General features: G+C 59.9%; 1 protein-coding gene across 1 annotated transcript in view; it reads right to left on the reverse strand.

The window, feature by feature from the left end:
* TDRD9 (tudor domain containing 9) overlaps positions 1–21,233 on the reverse strand; it is a gene marked incomplete at its 5' end in the record, with an annotated part of 57,105 nt that overhangs the window by 12,071 nt on the left and 23,801 nt on the right. Inside the window, 18 exons of the mRNA XM_081110979.1 lie at positions 986–1,159; positions 2,241–2,341; positions 3,548–3,655; positions 4,289–4,405; positions 6,587–6,640; positions 7,366–7,410; positions 7,884–7,947; positions 8,022–8,085; positions 8,155–8,320; positions 9,256–9,387; positions 9,780–9,877; positions 12,018–12,122; positions 13,309–13,366; positions 14,368–14,452; positions 14,581–14,635; positions 15,260–15,324; positions 19,556–19,659; positions 20,230–20,394. Of these exons, the coding sequence (XP_080967105.1) occupies positions 986–1,159; positions 2,241–2,341; positions 3,548–3,655; positions 4,289–4,405; positions 6,587–6,640; positions 7,366–7,410; positions 7,884–7,947; positions 8,022–8,085; positions 8,155–8,320; positions 9,256–9,387; positions 9,780–9,877; positions 12,018–12,122; positions 13,309–13,366; positions 14,368–14,452; positions 14,581–14,635; positions 15,260–15,324; positions 19,556–19,659; positions 20,230–20,394 (1,760 nt within the window). The remainder of the gene's footprint in view (positions 1–985; positions 1,160–2,240; positions 2,342–3,547; positions 3,656–4,288; positions 4,406–6,586; positions 6,641–7,365; positions 7,411–7,883; positions 7,948–8,021; positions 8,086–8,154; positions 8,321–9,255; positions 9,388–9,779; positions 9,878–12,017; positions 12,123–13,308; positions 13,367–14,367; positions 14,453–14,580; positions 14,636–15,259; positions 15,325–19,555; positions 19,660–20,229; positions 20,395–21,233) is intronic.

The following is a 21,233-nucleotide window of genomic DNA, read 5'->3' on the forward strand; positions in this document are numbered from 1 at the left end:
CGCACTGCGGGGGCCACACCGGGCAGCCGGGGACACAGCCTGGAGGCCCTCAAACTAACACACAGAGCTCCGGGCGACCAGCAGTCCCTCTTCTGTGCGTTTAGCCAAGGCCACGGCCATAGAAACACCGACTCGCAGTAAGACCTGCCCCTGCTCCCAGCAGCCAGGGCACGGAGATGACCCTCATGCCCGCTGGTGGATGAGTGGGTAGGGAAAGGGTGCATGTTATTCAGCCATAAAACACAAGGAAGCCTCATCATCTGAGACAATGTGGATGGACCTTGAAGGCAGCGCCCTAAGGGAAATCTAAAACAAAAACAAGACCACACACACAAAGAAAACTCTCAGGCCCTTCCAGCCTGGCTCAGTGGTTGAACGTCGACCTATGAACCAGGAGGTCACAGTTCGTTTCCCAGTCAGGGCAATGCCCGGTTGCAGGCTTGATCCCCAGTGGGGCGCGTGCAAGAGGCAGCCGATCAATGATTCTCTCATCATTGATGTTTCTCTCTCCCTCTCCCTCCCTCTCTGAAATCAACAAAAACATTTTAAAAAATAAAAAGAGCTCATACCTGTGGTTCTGGGAGGCGGGAGGGGGTGGGGAAGGGGAACTTGGAGGAAGGTGCTCAGAGGACAGGAAGGTCCAGCTGCAGACCCTAAGTCCACCCTGCCCCCGGCGGACAGGACAGGTGTTAGGAGTGAACCCCGGTTCTCATCACAAGAAGACCTTCTGTTTTCTGCCGTAAGTATCTGGGAGGTGGGTGTCAGTGAGCCGCGTGTGGTGATCACGCTACAACCCACGTGAACCGCACCAGCACGCTTAAGCCCTGAGACTCCGGAGGCGAGTGATGTGCCCCGCACACAGCCAGGAGGCGAGGAGGCAGGATTCGCAGCCAGTGCTTCCAGTAGGAGCGTGAGCGCGGTGGGCCGAGTACGAAAACTGGGGCATGTGGAGGCGTGGGCAGAGCCTGGCCCTCCCCGGCAGTACCTGGTGCTCCTGAGCCTGGACACGGCGCCGCCCTGCACCCGGCCCTCGATCTCCTCTGCCGAGTGCACGCTGAGCTCCAGGGCCACCTTGAGCTGAGACATCTTCACTGCCATGTACACCGCAGGCAGGACCTTGAACCTCTCGGTCGGGTTCCGGGAAAACTCCACGAAGGCTCTGTTCCGCAAGGCAATTAAAGAAATTACCGCCCTGGACGGCCTGGCTCAGGAGACAGAGCGTCGGCCTGCAGACTGAAGGGTCCCGGGTTTGATTCCGGTCAGGGGCATGTACCTCGGTTGCAGGCTCCCGGCCCTGGTCAGGGGCATGGGCCCTGGTCGGGGGCACGCAGGAGGCAACCCATCAATGTGTCTCTCTCACATCGATGTTTCTCTCTGTCTCTTCCTCTCCCTTCCATTCTCTCTAAAAGTCAATGGAAAGAATGTCCTCGGGTGAGGATTACAAAATATAAATAAAAATAAAGCTCCTCGGCACCTGGGAAAGCAACCGAGTGCATGAACTTCTTTCTCTCAGGTGAGAGGTGCTCGGTCCCCCCTCAGGACGCCAGGGCCCCCCCCTCACCGAGAGAAGTGGCCACGACAGTGACACGTCACAGTGACAGCAGGGGTCCTCCTGCAGAAGATGCAGACGGAACTTTCGGGCAAGAAATACCTGTGCTCACGGTTAGAACAGAAGGGCGGGTGTGGGCTTCCTTTCTGTCTTATTGTGACATGAACCGCAGAGAAGAGGAATCCACACGTGAGCAGGAGGTCCTGGTGGCCTCCCTCCAGACACCAAGCCATCACCCAGCCGAGTGGCAGCTGCCCCTCCCCACCCACCTGGGGGTCAGGCTGCAGGGCACCTGCCCTATACCTCCTTCAAGTACACGGGCTGGTGAATGTCAAATGCCCGGATCAACATATTCCCCCCACGACTGCCATGGAGTGAGGGACGCCCGCGCCGGAGGGCAGTGCGCCGAGGGCAGGCAGCCCAGGGGGGCCCTCACAGGAGCTGGGGGTGGGGGGGCCTGCTCCAGCCCTCCGCAAAGGAACCTCTGGGACCTTCCTCTCACTGTCCCCGCCTGTGGCCCCTTCACCACCCGCCCCCCCACCCAACTCCTGAAAGGTGCTGACCATGTGCCTCTCCCTCCCACCCATACAAAGGCCCACGTCCACGCCACGTGGTGCCAGCCAGCACTGTAACCATGGAGACCACTGACGCTCCTCTGTCACGGCAGAGGTGACAGGAACCCACGACTCACTTGGTGCCGTCGAACACGATGGACTTGACCTGGCCGCACTGCCGGAAGAGGGACTGCAGCTGCTTGTGGTAGAGGAAGCCGTAGGGCGGCGTGTGCTTCAGCTGCAAGCACACGGCCCCTCAGAGCACGGCCAGGCCGCAGCCTGACGCCGGGCTCACGTCCTGCTCCTGTCGCTGCCCGACGCAGACTCCACGGCCAGGGGCACCCAGCACTAGTGACTGAACGGCAACTAAACCTAGCGGTGCGCACGTTACAGAGGCCGACGCCCGCCTAAGCCCGCCCGGACGCCCACAGGGAGGTTACGGTCGCTCGGGGGTGTCCCCGCCGCTCTGGCTGCGACCAGGTCCCGTGTACCGCGGCCCTCCCCCGCTCCACGCAGCGCAGGTCTGAGCCCACACCCTGCCCCGTGGGATGTCCAGAGGCAAGTGAGGGGGTGCCCCTAGGACTCAGCACGCACAGCACCAAGAGCGGGGGATGACGCATCCCCCCTTCGGGCAGCGCCAAGGAGACGCGGGTGCTCACGCTGTGCGCAGCAGGAAGGCAGCTGGGGCTCCGCAGGCACGGTGGGGGCAGAAGGCCGCCCACCCCTGGTGCCCGGGTGAGGGGACCATGGGAAGGGCTGTGGGGAAGCTGCAGGAGGCCCGGCCCCACAATGGCTGGCGACTGCCCTGTGGGATGAGCATCCCTCCCAGGCGCTCGCCACCTCGCTGAGCACCAGCTCCGTCCACATCCTCCACTTCTGCCTACGTCCTCCCTGTGAGTGGCGACAGCCAACGTCACCAAGAAGAGCGGAGAGCCGCGTGCGCGCCACACACCAGGCTGCACCGTTAGGTGCAGGCGGCAGTGGAACCACGAGGTCCAGAAGCCAGCTCCCCCTGTCACCCTGAGCTACAGGGCTCAGCCGGCAGGTGTCCTCACGGGCTGGCCTGGCGGTCAGTGTCACCTAAACCCCCGAGGCCACGCCTTCTAGCTCAGAAACTGGCAGGGCCTCAAGCACGAGCGGCACAGACCGCAGTGCTGGCGGCCACCCAGTAACCTCTCAGTTTGTGTGAAACAAGCCGAGGGTGAACGAAATGTGCCTAAACTCACGGAGAAGCGCCCACACCTTCAAATGGCCCCGGGTCGGCACTAGCCGAGCACACGCTTCTCAGGGCTGTGAGGCCAGGCCCGCAAGAGAGCAGGACGGCGGGGCTCACGTGCGTGAGGACACCCCCCGAGGACTCAGACCGACTCCTGCCAGCCGTGCTGGGGTGGAGCCCCGGGGGCCTCCGTGGCCGCTCTCCCCAGGAAGGCCTGCCCCCACCTACCACGATGGTCGTCTTGGGGTCTTTGCCGGCCAGCTCCCGCACCGCCATCTCCTCGTCGGGCTGCCCGAAGGTGAAGTAGTTGGGATAGAAAGCACCAGCCAACACCACCTGGAGGAGACACTTACTTCCATGCAGCAGGTTACGGCGTCCCCTCTTCCCAGGATGCAACGCTGATAACGTAAGGGGAGTTTTATAAAAACCAGACCCCCTACTCAAGCAGGAAGCCACGATTCTGGTCACTTCGCCTAACAGATGTGCACTAGGCCGACCTGCCTCCTAGGAGCGAGAGCACTTCTTGCCGAGGGTCAGAGGGCGGGAGCTGAACAGGGACGGGGCGGAGGTGGGGGGCTTGAGGGTGAGCAGGCAGACGCCCCCTCGGCCTCAGGACTGGCCGGGCTCCCGCAGCAGCCCCGCAGGTCCCGTGGAAAGCCCTCTGCGGGGCCCTCAGTGACCACACCCCCTTCCAGTGCTGCCCAGCTGACTCCCAGCGCACAGATGCCCCGGGCCCCATGCAAGGGCTCCGCCATCTTCCGGAAAATCCCTCCCGCACTCGTGGTAGGTTCTTTCCCACCCGCTCATCGGGCTGCAAGGCTATTCCGTGTGAGGGCGGCAGGCGCTGAGCGATGCTGGAAGCGGCTTGTTTTCTCGGAAGCTGCAGCGCAGGCTCAGGCCTGCCCACACGCCCTGGCAGCAGAGCGGCTGGACGGCAGCCGGTGTCAGGAAGGGGAGGGCCAGGCGCACCTGCAGGATGAACCGCTGCTTGTGCGTGTACTCCTGGTCCAGGGCCGGCCGCCGGGAGCCCGCATTCATGTTGAACTGCGAGATCCTGCTCTTCAGCTCCTCGTACAGCTCCGCCACCTGCGCAGACAGCAACATGGTCTCGGGGCGGCGTGTGCAGAGCAGGGACACCGCAGTGCCCGGGAGCACCCGTCCACCGGGAGGCGCGGCGGTCACAGCGGCTCATGAGAGCTGACTTATCAGGAACGAGGGATGCCCAGCACCTCGGACAGGAAATGCCGGACACTCACTTCCTGCACATCGTGACCCCCGCGCCACACGCACACCAGCGCGACCACCACCAACGCACAAGCACCACCGACAGGAGGGCTGAAAAGAGCAAATGGCCACGACGGGTCCCCTGCTTTACGTCATCTGAGCACAAAGCCTCTGCCTGACGGCGGCTGCTCTCGTGACGGAAACGAGCTGGATGGCCAGCAGCCGCGGCAAACAGCTCCCACTGCAGTAACTCTGCACAGCGGCCCTCACGAGAACACAGCTCCGGGCGCCTCTGCGCTGATCATGAAGAAGTTCCCCCAGAGGTGCCTCAATCAGTCACAGAGAGCAACCACCACACAAGCCACACGCTGGAGACACAACTGAAAGGACAGACAGAGCCACAGGGGGGGAGAGGGGGGGAGCCTGGGCAGCAGAAGGCCACGCCCAGCGCACACAGTACATGTGTCTCCAGGTTCCTGAACGCCTTCCTCGAGGCTGCAGTCACGTGCACCCTTTCTAATAAAAAATCAATTTCAAATTAAGCAAGTCACTCACGCGGCCAAAAGCAATAAACTCAGAAGCCAGCAGCAGAACAAAAGCTCTAAACCACCTCCTTGCCCAGCGCTCTTCTAGAGCCCTGCATCGGCAGACAGGGGAGACCAGCGCTCCCCCGGCACTGCCCTCCCAGCCCCAGGCGCTCCCAGTGCTAAGGAGTTCACCACGCATCTGGGAAGACAACAGTAAGTAGAGACATGGGCGCTGCATTAACAAGAAAGCAAAATTAACCCATGAAAGCTTCCCCCTCCCCATGCCCCTCCCCCAAAACCCACGCAGTGAATTCAAACCGAGAGTGCGTCCTCCGAGCCCGGCTGCTCGTGCCCCAAGTAGTTAGAGCCTCGCCAGGGCACCGAGGGTTTCAGGTCTGTGTCCCCGTCAAGGGCATGTACCTGGGTTGCAGGTTCAATCCCTGGCCCTGGTCATCGGGGTGCGTGTGAGAGGCAACCAGCTGGTGTGTCTCTCACACGGATGGATCCCTCTCTCTCTCTCTCTCTCTCTCTCTCTCTCTCTCTCCACCCTCCCCAACTCTCCCTCCCTCACTCCCACTCTTTCTAAAAAACAATGGAAAAAGTACCCTCTAGCAAGAATTAACAAAACAAAAACCACAAAAGAGTAAGTTCTCTGAAAACACAACAAACAGGTAAGCGCCTGTGCACTGGGCGGCACAGCCCGGACTCAGCAGGCCCGGTGTCCACGCCCCACACATCCAGACAGGCCGGCTACTCGCGGACCGGAGCCCCTGGACCATGCGCCTCGTGAGCGTGTTTGGCTGAGGCCTTGGACACAGCGCTGTAGGCCGCACGCCCTCTGTGCAGAGAGAGCCTGGGGCCATGCAGTCACGGGGACCTCGGAGGGGCTGCCAAGTAGCTAAGACCAGCCACGCGGGCACCCACGTGGGCACCCACGCCCACCTAGCCCAGCCCCGATAAGACCCGGGGCAGCAGGACTTGGCCTTGGTGAACACGTCACTGCGGGGAGAACCATTCGTGCCCATGACTCCTGGGAGCCAACTGGGCCTTGCGCCTGGTCCGTGCTGGCTCCTCCCCGGGCCCTGGACCTGCGCTGACTCTATTCTGCCCCTCTAGCTGTAGTAACCCTCAGCCACACGCATAACAAACAGCTGGTCTGAGTTCTGTCTTTCTAGCCAATCGCTGAACCCGAGGGTGGCCTTGGGGACACCCCCCCGCCCCCGCCCAAACCCCCCGCCCCAGCACACAATCAAATCAAGAAACAGAGACGACACAGGGACCCAACACCCGGAAGAGACAGAGGGGCCACCACCTCTGAGAGGACAGGACAAGGACAACTCTATGTAGCTGTCCTGTGTGTTCCACACTCACATGTAAGCAACGGCAGGTTACGTAAAGTGTAGCCTCATCTCACATAAACACGTTTCTGTGTAACACGCACATATGAATTCTACTCAGGCTGGAACAGGATGTGCCTCTGGGACTACCCATTACTGCCCTGGGGACCACCACTTACCTCTCTAATTCTCTTGATTTGAATGTAATTTAGCCGTCCCCAGTCAAGCTCATCCTTTAAACACATAAAAGCACAATACTCATATTACTGCAGCAAACTGGAGCTAATCTGCTCCCATAACACACATCTCATCCAGCAAGAGTCCAGGCAACAGAGAAACCACCTGCTGAGCCTCTAGCACAGCGGTTCTCAACCTTCTGGCCCTTTAAATACAGTTCCCCATGTTGTGACCCAACCATAAATTATTTTCGTTGCTACTTCATAACTGTCATGTTGCTACTGTTATGAATTGTAATGCAAATGTCTGATACGCAGGATGGTCTTAGGCGACCCCTGTGAAAGGGTCGTTCAACCACCAAAGGGGTCACGACCCACAGGTTGAGAACCGCTGCTCTAGTGGGAGCTCGGTGAGTGAGGCAGATGGAAGCACACACACCTGCCCACAGGCCTGGACCTCGCCGGCCCAGAGCCAAACCTGGCCAGGAAGGGCGGGCACTGTCAGGCCGGGTTCTTCTCAGCCCGCTATCTAAGAACAGCCAAAGACAGGCCTCGGGTTCTGAGTAGAGCCGGGTCCACGTGCATCCCCACCAGTACCGAGCACCCCAGGGAGAGGCTCCAGACACTCTGAGGGTCACCACTGCTCAGGCAGGACCACCGGGCTGTGCACGGCCTGCTCCAGCGGAGGGAGTGCAGTGTCCTGGCTCAGGCTCAGGCTCAGGCTCTGGCTCAGGCTCCATGTCTCACAACGCCTCGGGCCCCAGCGCCCCGGGAGCGCCTACCTTTGGATGCCGCAGCTCCCCTCTCTGCCTGCAGGACTGCCAGGTCTGAAAGGAAAGGACCCAAGTTTCAAAATGCTTCACTGACAACTCAAATTGCTTTCTACACGTTCATTTTCAACACAGTTGGACCACAGAAAGTTTACAAGTTTAATTCTTCAATCAACTTCATAACATTGGACTCCCACCCCCACCCACTTCCTCCAACATTTTATTTTTTTATGTATTTTTATTGATTTCAGAGAGAGAGGAAGGGAGAGGGAGAGAGGGAGAGATAGGGAGAGGGAGGGAGAGAGGGAGAGAGGGAGAGAGGGAGAGAGAGAGAGAGAGAGAGAGAGAGAGAGAGAGAGAGAAACATCAATGATGAGAGAATCATGGATCGGCTGCCTCCTGCACGCCCCACACTGGGGATTGAGTCCTCAACCTGGGCATGTGCCCTGACTGGGAATTGAACTGTGACCTCCTGGTTCATAGGTCAACGCTCAACCGCTGAGCCACGCCAATCTGGCCAGAGAACTTACTTTAAATGCCTCGACCAGCGCGATGCAGTCGCTCTTACTATTGCCAGAGAAATACACCTTATTCCTACAACGAATAACACGCAAGGTCATTGATACCAGCAAGACCAAGCAGCTGTTCACAATAGGAATGCTACCCACCTGTACCCGTCCAGGTGCTGCCTAAAAGGCATCGCAAAAAAATTCTTCAAAGACAGCGCTGCCGCTGGCAAGAGAAATCACAGGATGTCAGAGGGGAGGTCCCGGCGCCGGCGCGGCCCACGCCCTCACTCACCTATGATGAGACACTCGTCCAGGCACCCGAACACGTGGCCCAGCACGATGAGCTTGCCGAGCTGCTCGTTGACCGGCAGCTGGGCCAGCACTCGCCCCAGGAAGGTCAGCTCGCCGTCGTGCGGGTTCTCGTCCTCCCTCTGCCCGCTGACAGCCAGCGCGCCCACCTGCGTGAACGTGAGCGTGTGAGCCAGCCTGCCTGACGCCGCTTCCTCACGGCAGGAGGCGAAATCCAAAGTGAAGACGGTCCGGTGAACCCAGGCCCTAAAGGCACCTGCCCACCGTGGAAGCCAGGAGCACAGGGACACTGACAGCCTGGCTGGGAACTCGGAGCACACCTGCGACTCCAGAGAGGGTGACCACCCCATGGCCAGCCCCACAGACGCCCCCATAACTCACAGCGTGGCAGCGGCTGCACTGCACTAGCACACTACCCACTTGCGTCACGCTAGCCACTCCCAGCAAATCATGTGACCTGCGTGCAGAAAAGATTGCCTTCGCGCGACTAAGTGTGTTTCAAAGAAACCCAAGCAGGTATTAAATGAAGGCAAAACACCAGAGGCACCTCCGGCTTGGAGGGCAGAGCCCCACAAGGAACAGGAACGGGGTGCATTGGCCGGCCGGCTGCAGGCCCAGGCTGCCAGTGGCCAGAGCACAGCCGAGGGGATAGAGTCGGAGCTCCCAGCCATGGGGGAGGGAGGCAGCTAGAATGGAGGGGCAGGGCCAGAGGGGTGCACAGGCCATGGAAACCAGATGGCTGTCCCACAAACCCGGGCAGCAGGCCGTAGCCTGCAGACACGACCTGCACAGCCCTCACAGGATGGACACGCCACCTGGCGTGTTACATGAAGACAGAGGTGAGAACCGCTCAATGGTCAGAGCTCCTCATCTCAGAGCTCCTGGGCCCTGGGAGGCGAGTAGGCGCCAGGTGCGGGGAGGGGAAGAGATTCGGTTGTGCAAGACAAGCCTTGTTGGGATCGAAGTCAGCGCTTCGTCACTACCCGGGCTTTTTTAAGCAAATGCTGATCATTCATGACAAAATGTCTAAAAGCCGCCGCAGCATGAAGCCCGCTCCCGCCCGTGCCCCGAGCGAGCGGCCTACCTCCTTCAGCAGCAGGATGGTGCGCTCGATGTCGCCAAGGCTCGGCGGGGACAGGGCCGTGGCCAGCAGAGCCCTGGGCTCCCCCATGTCCAGTAGCTTCACCTTCAAGATCGTGCTGCCTAAGGGACAACGCTGACGAGGACAAGCTTGCATTCAATGTGGTCCTGGAACTAAGTCAAGCCCTTGGGGGGAGGCGGGCCAGGAAGGGGAAGGAGGGAGAGGAAGGGGGAAAGACACAGAACGAAGAGAGCGAGCAGGAAGGGGCGGGGGAGGGGAGCAGAGCACACTGCCTGCCCGTGCTGCCTCACTGAGGAGGGTGGAGCCCGCGGACACCCGGCTCAACAGCGAGCAGATGAGGAGTTTTACGGAATCTAAGTCACATCACTTAGAGCAGCGGTCGCCAACCGGTGGCCCGCGGACTACTGGTGGTCCATGATGTCTGAAAAGTCGGCGACTGCTGACTTAGACTGTTCCGTAAAACTGTCTATAGAAAATGAACTCTGAAATTGACCCCAGCGTATTACCAACATCTCCGGAATGACGTGGTCAGGGATGGCGTTGTCCCAGAAATCCCTGTGCACCAGGCGGTAACAGTAGCCTTTAGACACGCGCCCAGCACGGCCTGCACAGGAGACATTCAGAGGCCACGGGCATTAGTCCCGTCAATGTCAGCAGACACCAAGAATGACCCCTGACCCGAGAGGACCCCTGTGTTTCTAGCAGACAGGCCAGACGGACTCTGGGCGAGGGCAGTGCTGAGCAACCCTGCCTGCGGGGAAGCGCTGGCGCCACCTGGGGACCCTGGTGTGAGGCCCACGCTCCTAAAGCAGCAGCCATGGCCCGTGCGTGGAAGCAGCACATTCCGGGCCACGCCTCCTGCCGGGCGTGGTGAGTGCTACAGAGGCACCAAGCCAGCGGCACAGCTCCCCCAGAAAACGGCCTCCCCAAAGGGAAGGCGTGTGCAGGAGGCGGCCACTTGGTCCTCCGCATCCTGCCTCCTCCTCAAGGCGCGCCCCCACCCCAGCTACTGCGTAGTGAACGAGCAAGTCCACGCGGAGCTCAGGACCAGGCAGGGGTGGGGGGGGCACCACCGAGCAGCTGTGCTGAGGATGTACCCCCAAACCGTAAACTCTCCCAAGGAGGGGGGAGGGTGTGCTGCCTGCATGGAAGCCCAGCCTTTAAACAGCAGGGGCAGCCAGCAGTGCTCCTTCCTGGGGCGTGCAGCCCCACAAGGTGGGGGGTGGGGGGAGTCTGCCGTCTGCCATGCCCCCCGGCACCCCACCCTTCCCCAGTAGTTCCCGTACCAAGAGGTTGGGTGGGGAGTCCAGACCTCCACAACCCCACCCCCACCCCCCACCTCATCTGCCAATGACAAGACTTTCTGAGCAGAAAAACCCAAGATAATGACAAAAAACAAAAACAGAAACAATTCCTGGAACAAATCAGTGAGTTCGGCGAAGCCACCGGACACATGACCAGGAAGATCAATGGCGCCTCCGCGCACGCTGAACATGTGAAAACCGAGCGTAAATGCAGGGCCCCTGAGACCCCTCCCCGCGCCGCTCAGCCCTCAGGGGGCGCCCGGGCCAGGGCGGCGTCTGCAGGAGCAGAGCGCGTGCGGACGGGAGGTCAGGAACAGAGCAATGCCGGCGCCTCCGTGGGATGTGCCCACGCTCACTCTCAAATCCACGGGAAGGCCATGTGCGAGAGCTGGACACCGGGGTGCCGAGCCAGCGGGAGGAAGCGTGTTCTGTGTTGAGACTCACTAACAGCGGGCAAGGCAGTGTCAGGTGGAGGGACAGACAGATCGACAGAACACGCAGAACCCGACAGAGTCCCCCTGCCCCGTGGCCTGACCTCTCTAGAGACCATGCAGGTGAAGGCACACTGCCCGCCATGGGGGAGGTTTGTCCACCACATCCTGGAAAGAACGTGTGAAAACCGAGCATAAAGCAGAGCCTCCGGTCAGACGACGCCTCTGAGAACCCCACGCAGAAACACCAGCGATCCAGGCAGGAGGCGGGCCCATGGGGCGGCACTTCCCTGGAGATGCGGGAGGCCAGCTAACCTCCTGACACGCGGCTCGACCTGAGGCTTTCCAAAGCGAGGAGAGGGTCAGTCCCATGCCCTTACTTTCATGACCACCTGACCTTTCCCCTGAGCCCCTCGGGCTGGGTCACGGCAGAGCCTGACTGACATGGGCCCAATCCCAGCCTGGGCCTCCCAGGGTAGCCTGGGCAGGTCGCTCCTCTGTGCCCTGAGGCCCTGCTGGCGGGGTGGCTTGGGGACAAGGTCGGACACCGGAGCCAGGCCTGCGCATGGCGGGCACCACACCACGAGCAGGACTCCTGGAGCAGGTCCCCGAGGACATTACGCTGCGCCTCCACTGTGGCCAAACCCCAGCCCCAGCCCCACCCCCACCCCCACCCCAGCGCCTGTGCACATCCGAGCAAACATAGGCCCCATGCGGACAGCTCAGGAAGTAAGTGCAGAAAGATCAGGAGTCAGAGGAAGGGTCACCAACAGCTGACAAAGGAGCCCCTGGCTCCAGCTCCTCCCGGAAGTTCAGGGATTCTCTGCGCAACGACAGCGGTGGTGGGACGGACCTGCCCGTCATGTGCGCACAGCCTGTCACCAAAGTGACTGGACCAGAGGGTCGCAGGTTCGGCCAGAGCCTGAGAGCTGGCCCCGTGGAGGAGGGAGGGCCGAGCGCGCGCAGAAGCGCAGGTCTGAGGGGTCGGAGGGCGTGCGGCCAAGCTTACCTTTCCTCTGGTTACAGCTGGTCTTAGAAGCCCAGCTCAGGCGCAGGCTCTGGTAATTCGTGTCTTCGTCACAAACCAGAGTTCTAGTCAAACAGAAGTCTATAACTGCCACGTAAAGAGAGGCGTGTGAGCACGAGGCAGTGAGGGGGGATGCCGACCACAGCGCACAGCGAGGGCAGAGCTGGGGGCAGGCCCTGCGGGAGGCCCTGCCTCCAAGGACCGGGTCATGGGGCAGGAAGGACAGGCCCCTGCAGCCCACCTGGCACCGGAGGAGCCCAGCTGGGGGCAGGAAGCTGCCCGGCCTCTCTGTGCGCAGTGTCCTCGCCCGTGGCCCAGGTGACAGAGCCCCTGTCACTCCTTGGGCAGACCCTCCTGTCCGCTACAGAAGGGCGTCTCCGAGGCAGGCACTGAGCCTGGGGCCTGGCCCCGTCCTCCCAGCCAGCCCCCACCTCTCCTCCTGCTCCTTCCCTCCACTCAACACAGCACAGCTCTCAACCCATCTGTCCCGTGAGGACCCCACCCCCGTCCCTTTAGGGCCTCACTCCTTCTGCCCAAAGCGCAGTCTGCCCTCCCCGCCCTCGAGGGCCTGCACCCTTGGCCTGCGCTCTACCCGTCTGCCCAGGCCCAGCCCTGCTCAGTGACAGCTGTCCCCACACTCGCACCAAGTGGCCAGAGGCCAGCAGGCTGCCGGTCCCTTCACCTCCTGGTCACCAGCTGTGTGGGGCCCACAGACACCCCCGTCCACTCCATCTTGTTCGATGGCTGCCCTCAAGCCTCTGGCGCCCTCTCCCTCCTCACTCTAAGGCCAGGCCACTGGGCCCCGAGGATGCGGAGGCCGCCAGAGCTCCTCGAGGCACCGCTGTCCTCCTGCCGCCTGCCCAAGGCCAGGGGTACACCGCGCCCTCTAGCTCAACCTTGTCACTCAGCGAAGCCGCCCGGGGCCTCCTGGCAGGGCGTGAGCTCTCATCTCCTTGGCCCCTCGGCTCCCTCTACTCCACGTGCCAGGAGTGCTGTCAGCCGGCGTCCTGGCGTCCTGTCCCCTCCTCCTCCCTCCATGTCTCATGAGAACAAAGACTTGTTTTCTGCTCTTCCCCAGCTCCCCCACCCCCACACCCGCCCCCCACACAAACACAACCCACCCACCCTGTCCTGGCCGCACGCCTTCCTGCTGCTCCTGGGGCCATCCTGGGCCAGAACCCCATCTTCCCAGTCGCTCCCCGGCAGCTCAAGTCCTGCTCCCACGCCCTCCTCAGAGCTTCCCGCAGCCCCTCGGTGCGGACACAGGTCTTACCGTACTTAACGTCCGGCACGGTGACCGAGCTCTCCGCAATGTTGGTGGACAGAATGATCTATCAAACAGCAAGGAAGGACCGCGTGCTTACCGACCAGGAAATCAGCAAGGCTAACACACTCAAACAGCACTGACAAGCTTCGCAAACACTGGGCTCAGGTCTCTGAAAGGCATCATGTTCCTCTTGTATCCCCGTCGCACTTGACCAAGGGTCCTGGGCTGGGGAGGAGTCAGTGTCGTGGGGCCTCAACAGCTGACCCTGCCTTGGACCCCAGCTCCGCTCCACAGCATGGGACTCAGGCGGCATGGCCTGGTTTTCTCGTGAATAAAGGGAGATGATGGCACCACCCACTCACGCTGCGGGGAAGCCCCTGCGAGGTCCGGAGCTGGCGCTGTGAAGCTCAGGCCGCGGCAGGAGCCAGGGGACACCCGCCTGCGCATCGGAGGCACCCCCTGTAAGCGGGCACCTGTCACCCTCACTGGCCTTCCTGACAGCCCTGGGCGGGTGTGACTGACTCGGCTTCAAACATACCACGCAGGCTGAGAACAGTGGTTTGCTCGTCACACAGCTGCAGGTGAGACCCACGTCACCTGCCCAGGCCCACCTTTCAAACCCTTTGCCTCAGCGTAGCACCTCCTCCTCCAGGGGGTCACTGCCAGGGGCCAGGCCGTGCCCAGGGGGAACCCGACAGATGGAAGCGCTGCGAGCAGTGGCCCTGGGTGCCAGCGAGGTCCCGCTGCCCTGGCGGCTCCGACTGGAGCCAGGCCCTACCCACTGCAGCGGCTCTGCTGGGCCGCGATGGGACCACCCTCGCGCAGGCACAGGCTGAGAGGAAAGGAACCAGGAGGCGCTCACCAACGTCACCTGAGCAGTGCCAGGGACACGGGACGGTCCGCGCTCTGAGACGTGACCGAGGAAATGAAACCCTGGCAAACTGACCAAAAGCCAAAGACAAGACGCGCTGGCCGGCTCTCCAGGCTCACGCGCGTCTGTGGCTGAGCTGCCTCAGCCCGACGGCCCAGCATAGGGGCTGCAGTGCCCTCGGGCCCCACGCCCACCTTTCTGTAGCCAGGCACCGGGCTCAGGAACACGTTGTTCTGCTCCTCCAGAGTCACGCTCGAGTGCAGGGGGTAGACCTGCAGCCTGGGGGGAGGGACACGGCCATGAGCACAGGACGGGGCTCGCACCGGGGGCTGCGCTCACTGCGCTTGGTCCATCATTTCAGGCCGAGGCCAGCCCGTGCTGAGGAGGACTGGGTGTCGTTCACACACCTTTTCTGGATCATGTTTGTGAGCAGCTCGTGCATGTAGTTTATTTCACTCAGGCCTGGGGGGGGAGGGGGGCAAGAAAGAGATGGGTGTTTAGTGCTGGCAAGCGCCCTCAGGTGAAGGGCACGTCTCTTTCCAAGAGGCCTCCCCATTCACTGTATCTCCTCGTTACCCCCCACCTCACGGGTAAGAGCAACAGCGCGAACACACAGCAGCACCGAGTCCAGACGCTGGAAACACAGATGGAAACACCTGGACCCCCGCCTCCCCCGCCCCCCCGTCCCCGCCCCCCCGGGAGCCCCAGCAGTGCTGCCGGACAGCTGTGCGCAAGGCAGCTACTCTTCTCACCCCCACTCATTCCCTAATTTTCTACAACGAGCATGAAAAATTTTACAGCCACAAAATAGTGGTTAAAAAGTATTAAATGTTATTACTCTACAATATTAATATTAAAATAGTGAAGGCCTGGCCAGTGCGGCTCTGCGACTGAGCATCAACCCATGGACAAGGAGTGGGGGGCGTGCAGAAGGCAGTCAATGATTCTCTCATCCTTGCTGTTTCTGTCTCTCCTTCTCCCTTCCTCTCTCTCAAATCTATTTTTTAAAAACATATTTAAGAAGGAGAGAGACAGAGAGGACCCCTCTCCTGGCGCTGCCATCCTGGCCCGAAGGCTGGCACTCACCTGGCAGAAACACCAGCACACTGCCCCGCTCCCACGCGAGCTGGGCGCCCGCCCAGGCCTTGTTCCTGTTAAAAATGTGAGGTGCACATGTTCACCATGCGAGGACAGCTGTGCCGCTCCCGAACCCTCCCCAGCCTGCAGCGCCCGATGCCGACAGCCTCGCCCAACCACGCGTGTACCCTTCTCCGCACGAGGAAAGGCAGGGGCCGAGGAGGAGTCCCAGGCCACAGGCTCCCATCCCTTTTCCTATGAAAACTGTCTGTCAAGGTTTTCCTGGGAACTTAGTTACTGTAATCCACCCTCAAAGCCAAACACTGGAAATGAACTCCCTGCCCTGGCCGGGCAGCTCAGTTGGTTAGAGTGTCATTCCGATGCACCAAGTTATCGATTCGATCTCCAGACAGGGCACATACTAGAGTCAACCAATGAGTGCACAAAGATGTGGACCAACAACATCAATGTTTCTCTCTCTTTCTTCCTCTTCCTCCCTTTCTCACTCTAAAATCAGTAAAAAAAATCTTTAAGATAAACTCTAAGTAGTCCAAACTGTCTGTCATTGGGAAGCCCTTTTACAGGACGAGATCTCAAACCATCCCCTCGCCGCCCCCACCCAGCTCCTGTCACTGTGACTGTGTGTGCAGTGAGAACCCTGCCCTGCAGACCTGGCAGCCCCTCCATGCCAGGCCTGCGTCTTTGAAAAGATCAACAACATCGATGCCCGACCTGCGGCAGAGGAAGACCAGCCGGTACCAAAAGCAAGGAAATGCCCCGTGCCCAACAACACGCAGCCAGCTGTGGACAACTGATCATCAAAAAAGAAAACTGACTGTGATTAACTTTGATATTTAAATAAATCTAAGTCTCAAGAGGATGAGAAGACAAGGCAGAGACTGAGTGAAAACCTTCGCAGAAGACATCTCAAGAGCTGTTATCCAAAACACAGACAGAACTCTTCCGGCTCAACATTAGGAAACAAGCAACATGAGAAACGGGCAAGATCCCGAACAGACACCTCCTCACCGAAGATGGACAGGTGACAAGTAAACGTGAAAAGATGCTCGGCTACGTCATCAGGATGGTAAACTGGAGCCACGCGACCCACTGCACACTGACAGGACGGCACGGCCAGGACCCGCCAGGGGCTGAGGGGGTGGAGCAGCGGGACGGGACGGGACGGGACCTCACTCACTGCCGGTGGGAACGCCAACGGGGCGGCCCCTGGGAGCGTCTGCCGGGTCCGACACAACTGCACACACTCTCGCCACAGCCTCGGAGACGTGTTCCTGGGCACTGACCCGAAGAGCTGAAAACTCAGGTCCGAGCATAAACCTGCACTGGATGCTGACCGCAGCTTCAGTCACGAGGACCCAAACCTGGAGCCACCGGGATGTCCTCACACGCCCAGCAGGCCGTGCCTACCCCTCAGCATCAACAGAAGGACCTGCCCCACCAGGGAAGGCGCGGAGGAACCTGAGAGGCACACGCCACGTGAAAGCAGCGTCTGAAGCGGCCATATCCTGTAGGATTCCGACAACACGACATTCTGGAAAAGGCAAGACTGTGGTGCCAACAGGTGATCCATGGGCCCTGCCAGTGCGGCTCAGCTGACGGGTCATCATCCGTAGACTGGAAGGCTGTGGGTTCCCATGCCGGGTCAGGGTACATACCTAGGTTTCAGGCCCCCCACATGGGAAAGCAACAGATTGATGTCTCTCTCACATCAATATTCCTCTCTCTCTTTCTCCCTTCTCCTCTCTCTAAAATCAATAAGCATGTCCTCAAGGACAAAATAAATAAATTAAATTAAATAGGCTGTGGTTGCCAGGGGTTACGGAGCGGGGACGAGCAGGCAGAACCCAGGGTTTTCCAGGGAGTGAAACGACTGTCGACACCACAGTGGCGGACGTGTCATTACACACTTATCACACCCACAAGACACACGCCACCCAGAGCACCTGAGTGTGACCCCGGGCGTGGGCGATGGCCTCCATGTGAGATGCTGGCAAAGGGGGTCGCATGAAGACTTCTGTGCTTTCGGTTCCAATTTACTGTGACCCTAAAATTGCTCTGGAAATGAAGTCTATTGAAAGGGGGCCCATGAGTCGATTGTGACATCGAGAGAGAGAGGGAGGAGGCGGGGAGAAGGGCGGGGGTAAGAGGGAAGCTCCTCTTCACAGAGTGACCTCAGGGAGGAGTCAGAGCGAGTGACAAACCCGCACAGTGGGCACACGGCAACCACCAGGGGAAAGGCTGTCGGCAGCAACGCCCGCGCTCAGACTCCGGGAGTCCAAGGGGCAGGAGGTGGCGGGGAGGGACCACAGCTCCAGCCTGCGCTGCCCCAGAGGCACCACGAGTGCACGTCAGCCCGACCAGAACGCAGGCTTCCCTGCAGGAGCAGGCAGACCAAAGGCGACTCTCACGTCACGAGATGATGACAAGAAAAGACCACCACAGCCCAGGAAGAACGATGAAAACGAGTGCACTCGATGTATGCAGGTTACTGCTCGACAAAGCTAACAACTCAGGAAAAGCAGGAGTATGGAGAGGATTACATAGCAACCTCACTTTTACACCTAACAAAACTATTCCAAGAATGAAATACAGTTTTAGCTAAATAAAAACTAAGCTGCCCAGCCAGGGCTACCAACAGACGTTTAAAGAATATATATTTAATGATTTTAGAGAAAGGAAGGGGGAGAGGGAGAGGGAGGTTTGTTGTTCTACTTACACATTCATTGGTTGATTCTTTCTTTAAAAATAAATATTTATTGACTTCAGAGAGGGAGGGAGAGGGAGAGAGAGAAACATCAATGATGAGAGAGAATCCTTGACTGGCTGCCTCCTGCACGCCCCCTATTGGGGATCAAGCCCACAACCTGGGCACGTGCCCTGACCAGGAATCAAACCATGACCTCCTGGTTCATAGGTCAAAGCTCAACCACTGAGCCCCGCTGGCCGGGCACTTGTTGATTCTTGTGTGTGCCCTGACCAGGGATCAGGCCTGAAACCTCTGTGTGTCAGAACACTTCAACCAACTGAGCTACCAGCCAGGGCTCCCAAGGACCTTCTTTAGGAAGAATGAAAATGACCTAAGAGGAGACTAGAGTGCAGAAGAAAAAGGTCCTATCTAATAAAGGCAGAACATGCAAATTAGCCATCACACCACGACAGAGATGGCGGCGCCCACAGCCAATAAGGAGGGAATGTGCAAACTGATGCGACAAAGATGGCAGCACCAGACAGGGACGCTTGCATCATCACCATGGTGACGACACAGGCGTTCCTCTCCGGCAGCTCTGGGCCTCTGGGCAGCGCAAGCGAGGTGCAGAGTGGCCCGGCAAGACACCTGCTATAGTGGGGGGGGGGGGGCGGGGGGTATGCAGGGGAGTGGAGGGAGCTATAGGAGGGCGGCAGGGCCGGAGCGAAGGTGGAAGGCGGCAGCCAGGGGAAGGAAGGCCTATTCTTGCACAAATCTTCGTGCATCGCGCCTCTAGTGAGTAAATAAAATGACACCCATTTGGGCAAATCTAAGCACAACAATGGTAGAAAGAATAATGAAACTTGTGGAGTTAAAAACAGAGCTAAACTGGCACTCAGCTGCAGGGGCTGGCGGGCGACTGGGTGGCCCCTCGTCCGAGGCTGCCAGGAGGGACGCAGGACAGTGACTGCACCCGCCAGACTGTCTCCCTTTCACAGCTGGTGAAGGCAAGAAGAGGCACGCGGGGGGGCGGGGGGGGGGGTCTCGCAGGCCCACAGGGACAGTGCCCCAGCCACGAGGGGAGAGCGCACGCTCCCTGCATGCTGCTCCAACGCACACTGCGTGTGTGTGTGCGTGTGTGAGTGTGTGAGCTCAGCGGTGCAAGCAACAAAGGTCTCGGATACAGCGCGTGCTGTCAAAACAACACCCTCTGAGCACCACTAGAGCCTCGGGCTGTCCCCCAGGGAGACCTGTCCAGATCCCAGCGAGTGGACGTGGGAGCACAGCAGACTCGGCGCGGGAGCACCTCAGGGATGGGAGCAATGGAGAGGCGCTGCGCTCTGTCCTCGGGCTGCGTGTTCAGCACGTCGGGGCTGTGGCCCTAGCTTTCAGACGGCCTGTCCGGAAGCCATACGTGGCATGGTTCTAACTTCAAGGGGAAAACTTTACAAGATATGTACTAACCTCATTTCTGACTATGTAGAGTGACTACTGAGAAAGTCTCTACATTAAACCTTAACATAAAAAAAGCTTCCAGATGAGCGACCCGCCTGGAGCCCCTGCGTGGCACCGCGGCTGCTGCAGCCGAGGCCTCCTACCCGCTCTCCTTCATGTCCATGTCATCAAACATCTGAATCAGGGAGACGGCGACCTCGTACGTGTCCTTCGTTATCACCGGCTCCTCCAGGACGTGGGGGGAGAGCTGGAAGCAGGAGGAAACCGAGGGGGTCAGAGGGCATCAGGCTGGACTGCGGCTCCCCCTTCAGGGCGGCACTGTGACAAAGACCCCAGAGGCGAGGCATGCGTTTGCAGCCAGCGTCTGAGCACCGAGCCTCACCTCACGGGGCGCCCGCCCTGCCTGAGAGCAAGGTCAAGGTGGGCAGAGTCCAGGCGCCGCAGCCACGTGTCCGGCAGGGAACCGACTTTGAAGACACAGAATCAGTGGCTCCAAACGTCTATGGGGCCAGGAGTTGTGACCCCAGAGTTGCCTGGTCACCGCCAGGAGCCCCAACATGGCAACCTCGCCCTAAAACCACAAGTCCCAGGGCCAGGGAACCCCCGGTCCACCTGCCCACTCACGCACCGTCAGGTCACTGCGGGTAGCGTGACTCACTGGTCACCAGACCACAGCGAGCTGTGCACTCAGGCGGGCGGGGCCAGGTCCTGGTGACTGCCTCACCCCCGCGCAGCCCCCCGACGAGGCGACGTTATGCTCTGCCTGACCTTTCCTCCACTCCCCGGAGAGGACCCCCGAGGACCAGCGCCCGCGTACCCTGCTGTGCGGCACGTGCTCCAGGTCGCCCAGATAGAACTCCTCGATGGAGTGGGGCTGCCCGGCCACCTCAAACACGTAGGCAGGGTTCATCTTGTTCTGAACAGGAACCGCGAAGTAGTCCGCAAACTCCTTGCAGTTGATGGTGGCCGACATCAGGATGACCTGCGGGCGGGCAGACCCGGGAGGCAGAGTGAGTGCGGACGGCCTGGAGGGAGCCCGCACCCAGGCCGGCTGCTTCACACCTTCCGAGACGCCAACGGGCGGACTGGGCCTCTCGTGGGATGCGCTGACGACCAGCTTTCACTCTCTCTTCAAACACCTATCAAGTGAGGAGCTACAGGGTCCCAGTGACGCTGCACCCGTTTCCCTAAAAGGAACCTCCAGGGAACCTCTGCATCAGAAACAACTGGACACAGAAGGGACTTGAGGAGGCGCTCCAGGAGGAGGTGCAGCAGCCGAGAGGACGGCGGGACGGCCGGACGCATGGGGCAGCGACCAGGGAACCACCCTCACCTGCGGACACAGGATTTGGCTTTGCCAAAGGGAAGGTGGGTTGGTGGTGCTCTCACAAAACAGACGAGAGGCAGGAGCAGCCCCGCAGCTCACCATGACGGTCTGCACCGCTCACCCGTCTCCCAGTGCCCAGCACGGTGAGCGCACCCGCTGGCCACTGACGCCCAGTGCACCCGCATCAGGAGTCTGTCGTGTATATCTTAGTGCAGTGATGGCGAACCTATGACACGCGTGTCAGAGGTGACACGCGGACTCATTTTTTTGGTTGACTTTTCTTTGTTAAATGGCATTTAAATATATAAAATAAATATCAAAAATATAAGTCTTTGTTTTACTATGGTTGCAAAGATCAAAAAATTTCTATATGTGACCCGGCACCAGAGTTAAGTTAGGGTTTTTAAATGCTGACACGCCGAGCTCACAAGGTTCGCGTCACTGGCCTAGTGGGAAGGTAAACGCAGGCGTTCAGTACTGAGAGGAGTGGCCCC

This window comes from Myotis nattereri (genome assembly GCF_964212035.1).
Source record: "Myotis nattereri genome assembly, chromosome: 1".
Classification (NCBI taxonomy): domain Eukaryota; kingdom Metazoa; phylum Chordata; class Mammalia; order Chiroptera; family Vespertilionidae; genus Myotis; species Myotis nattereri.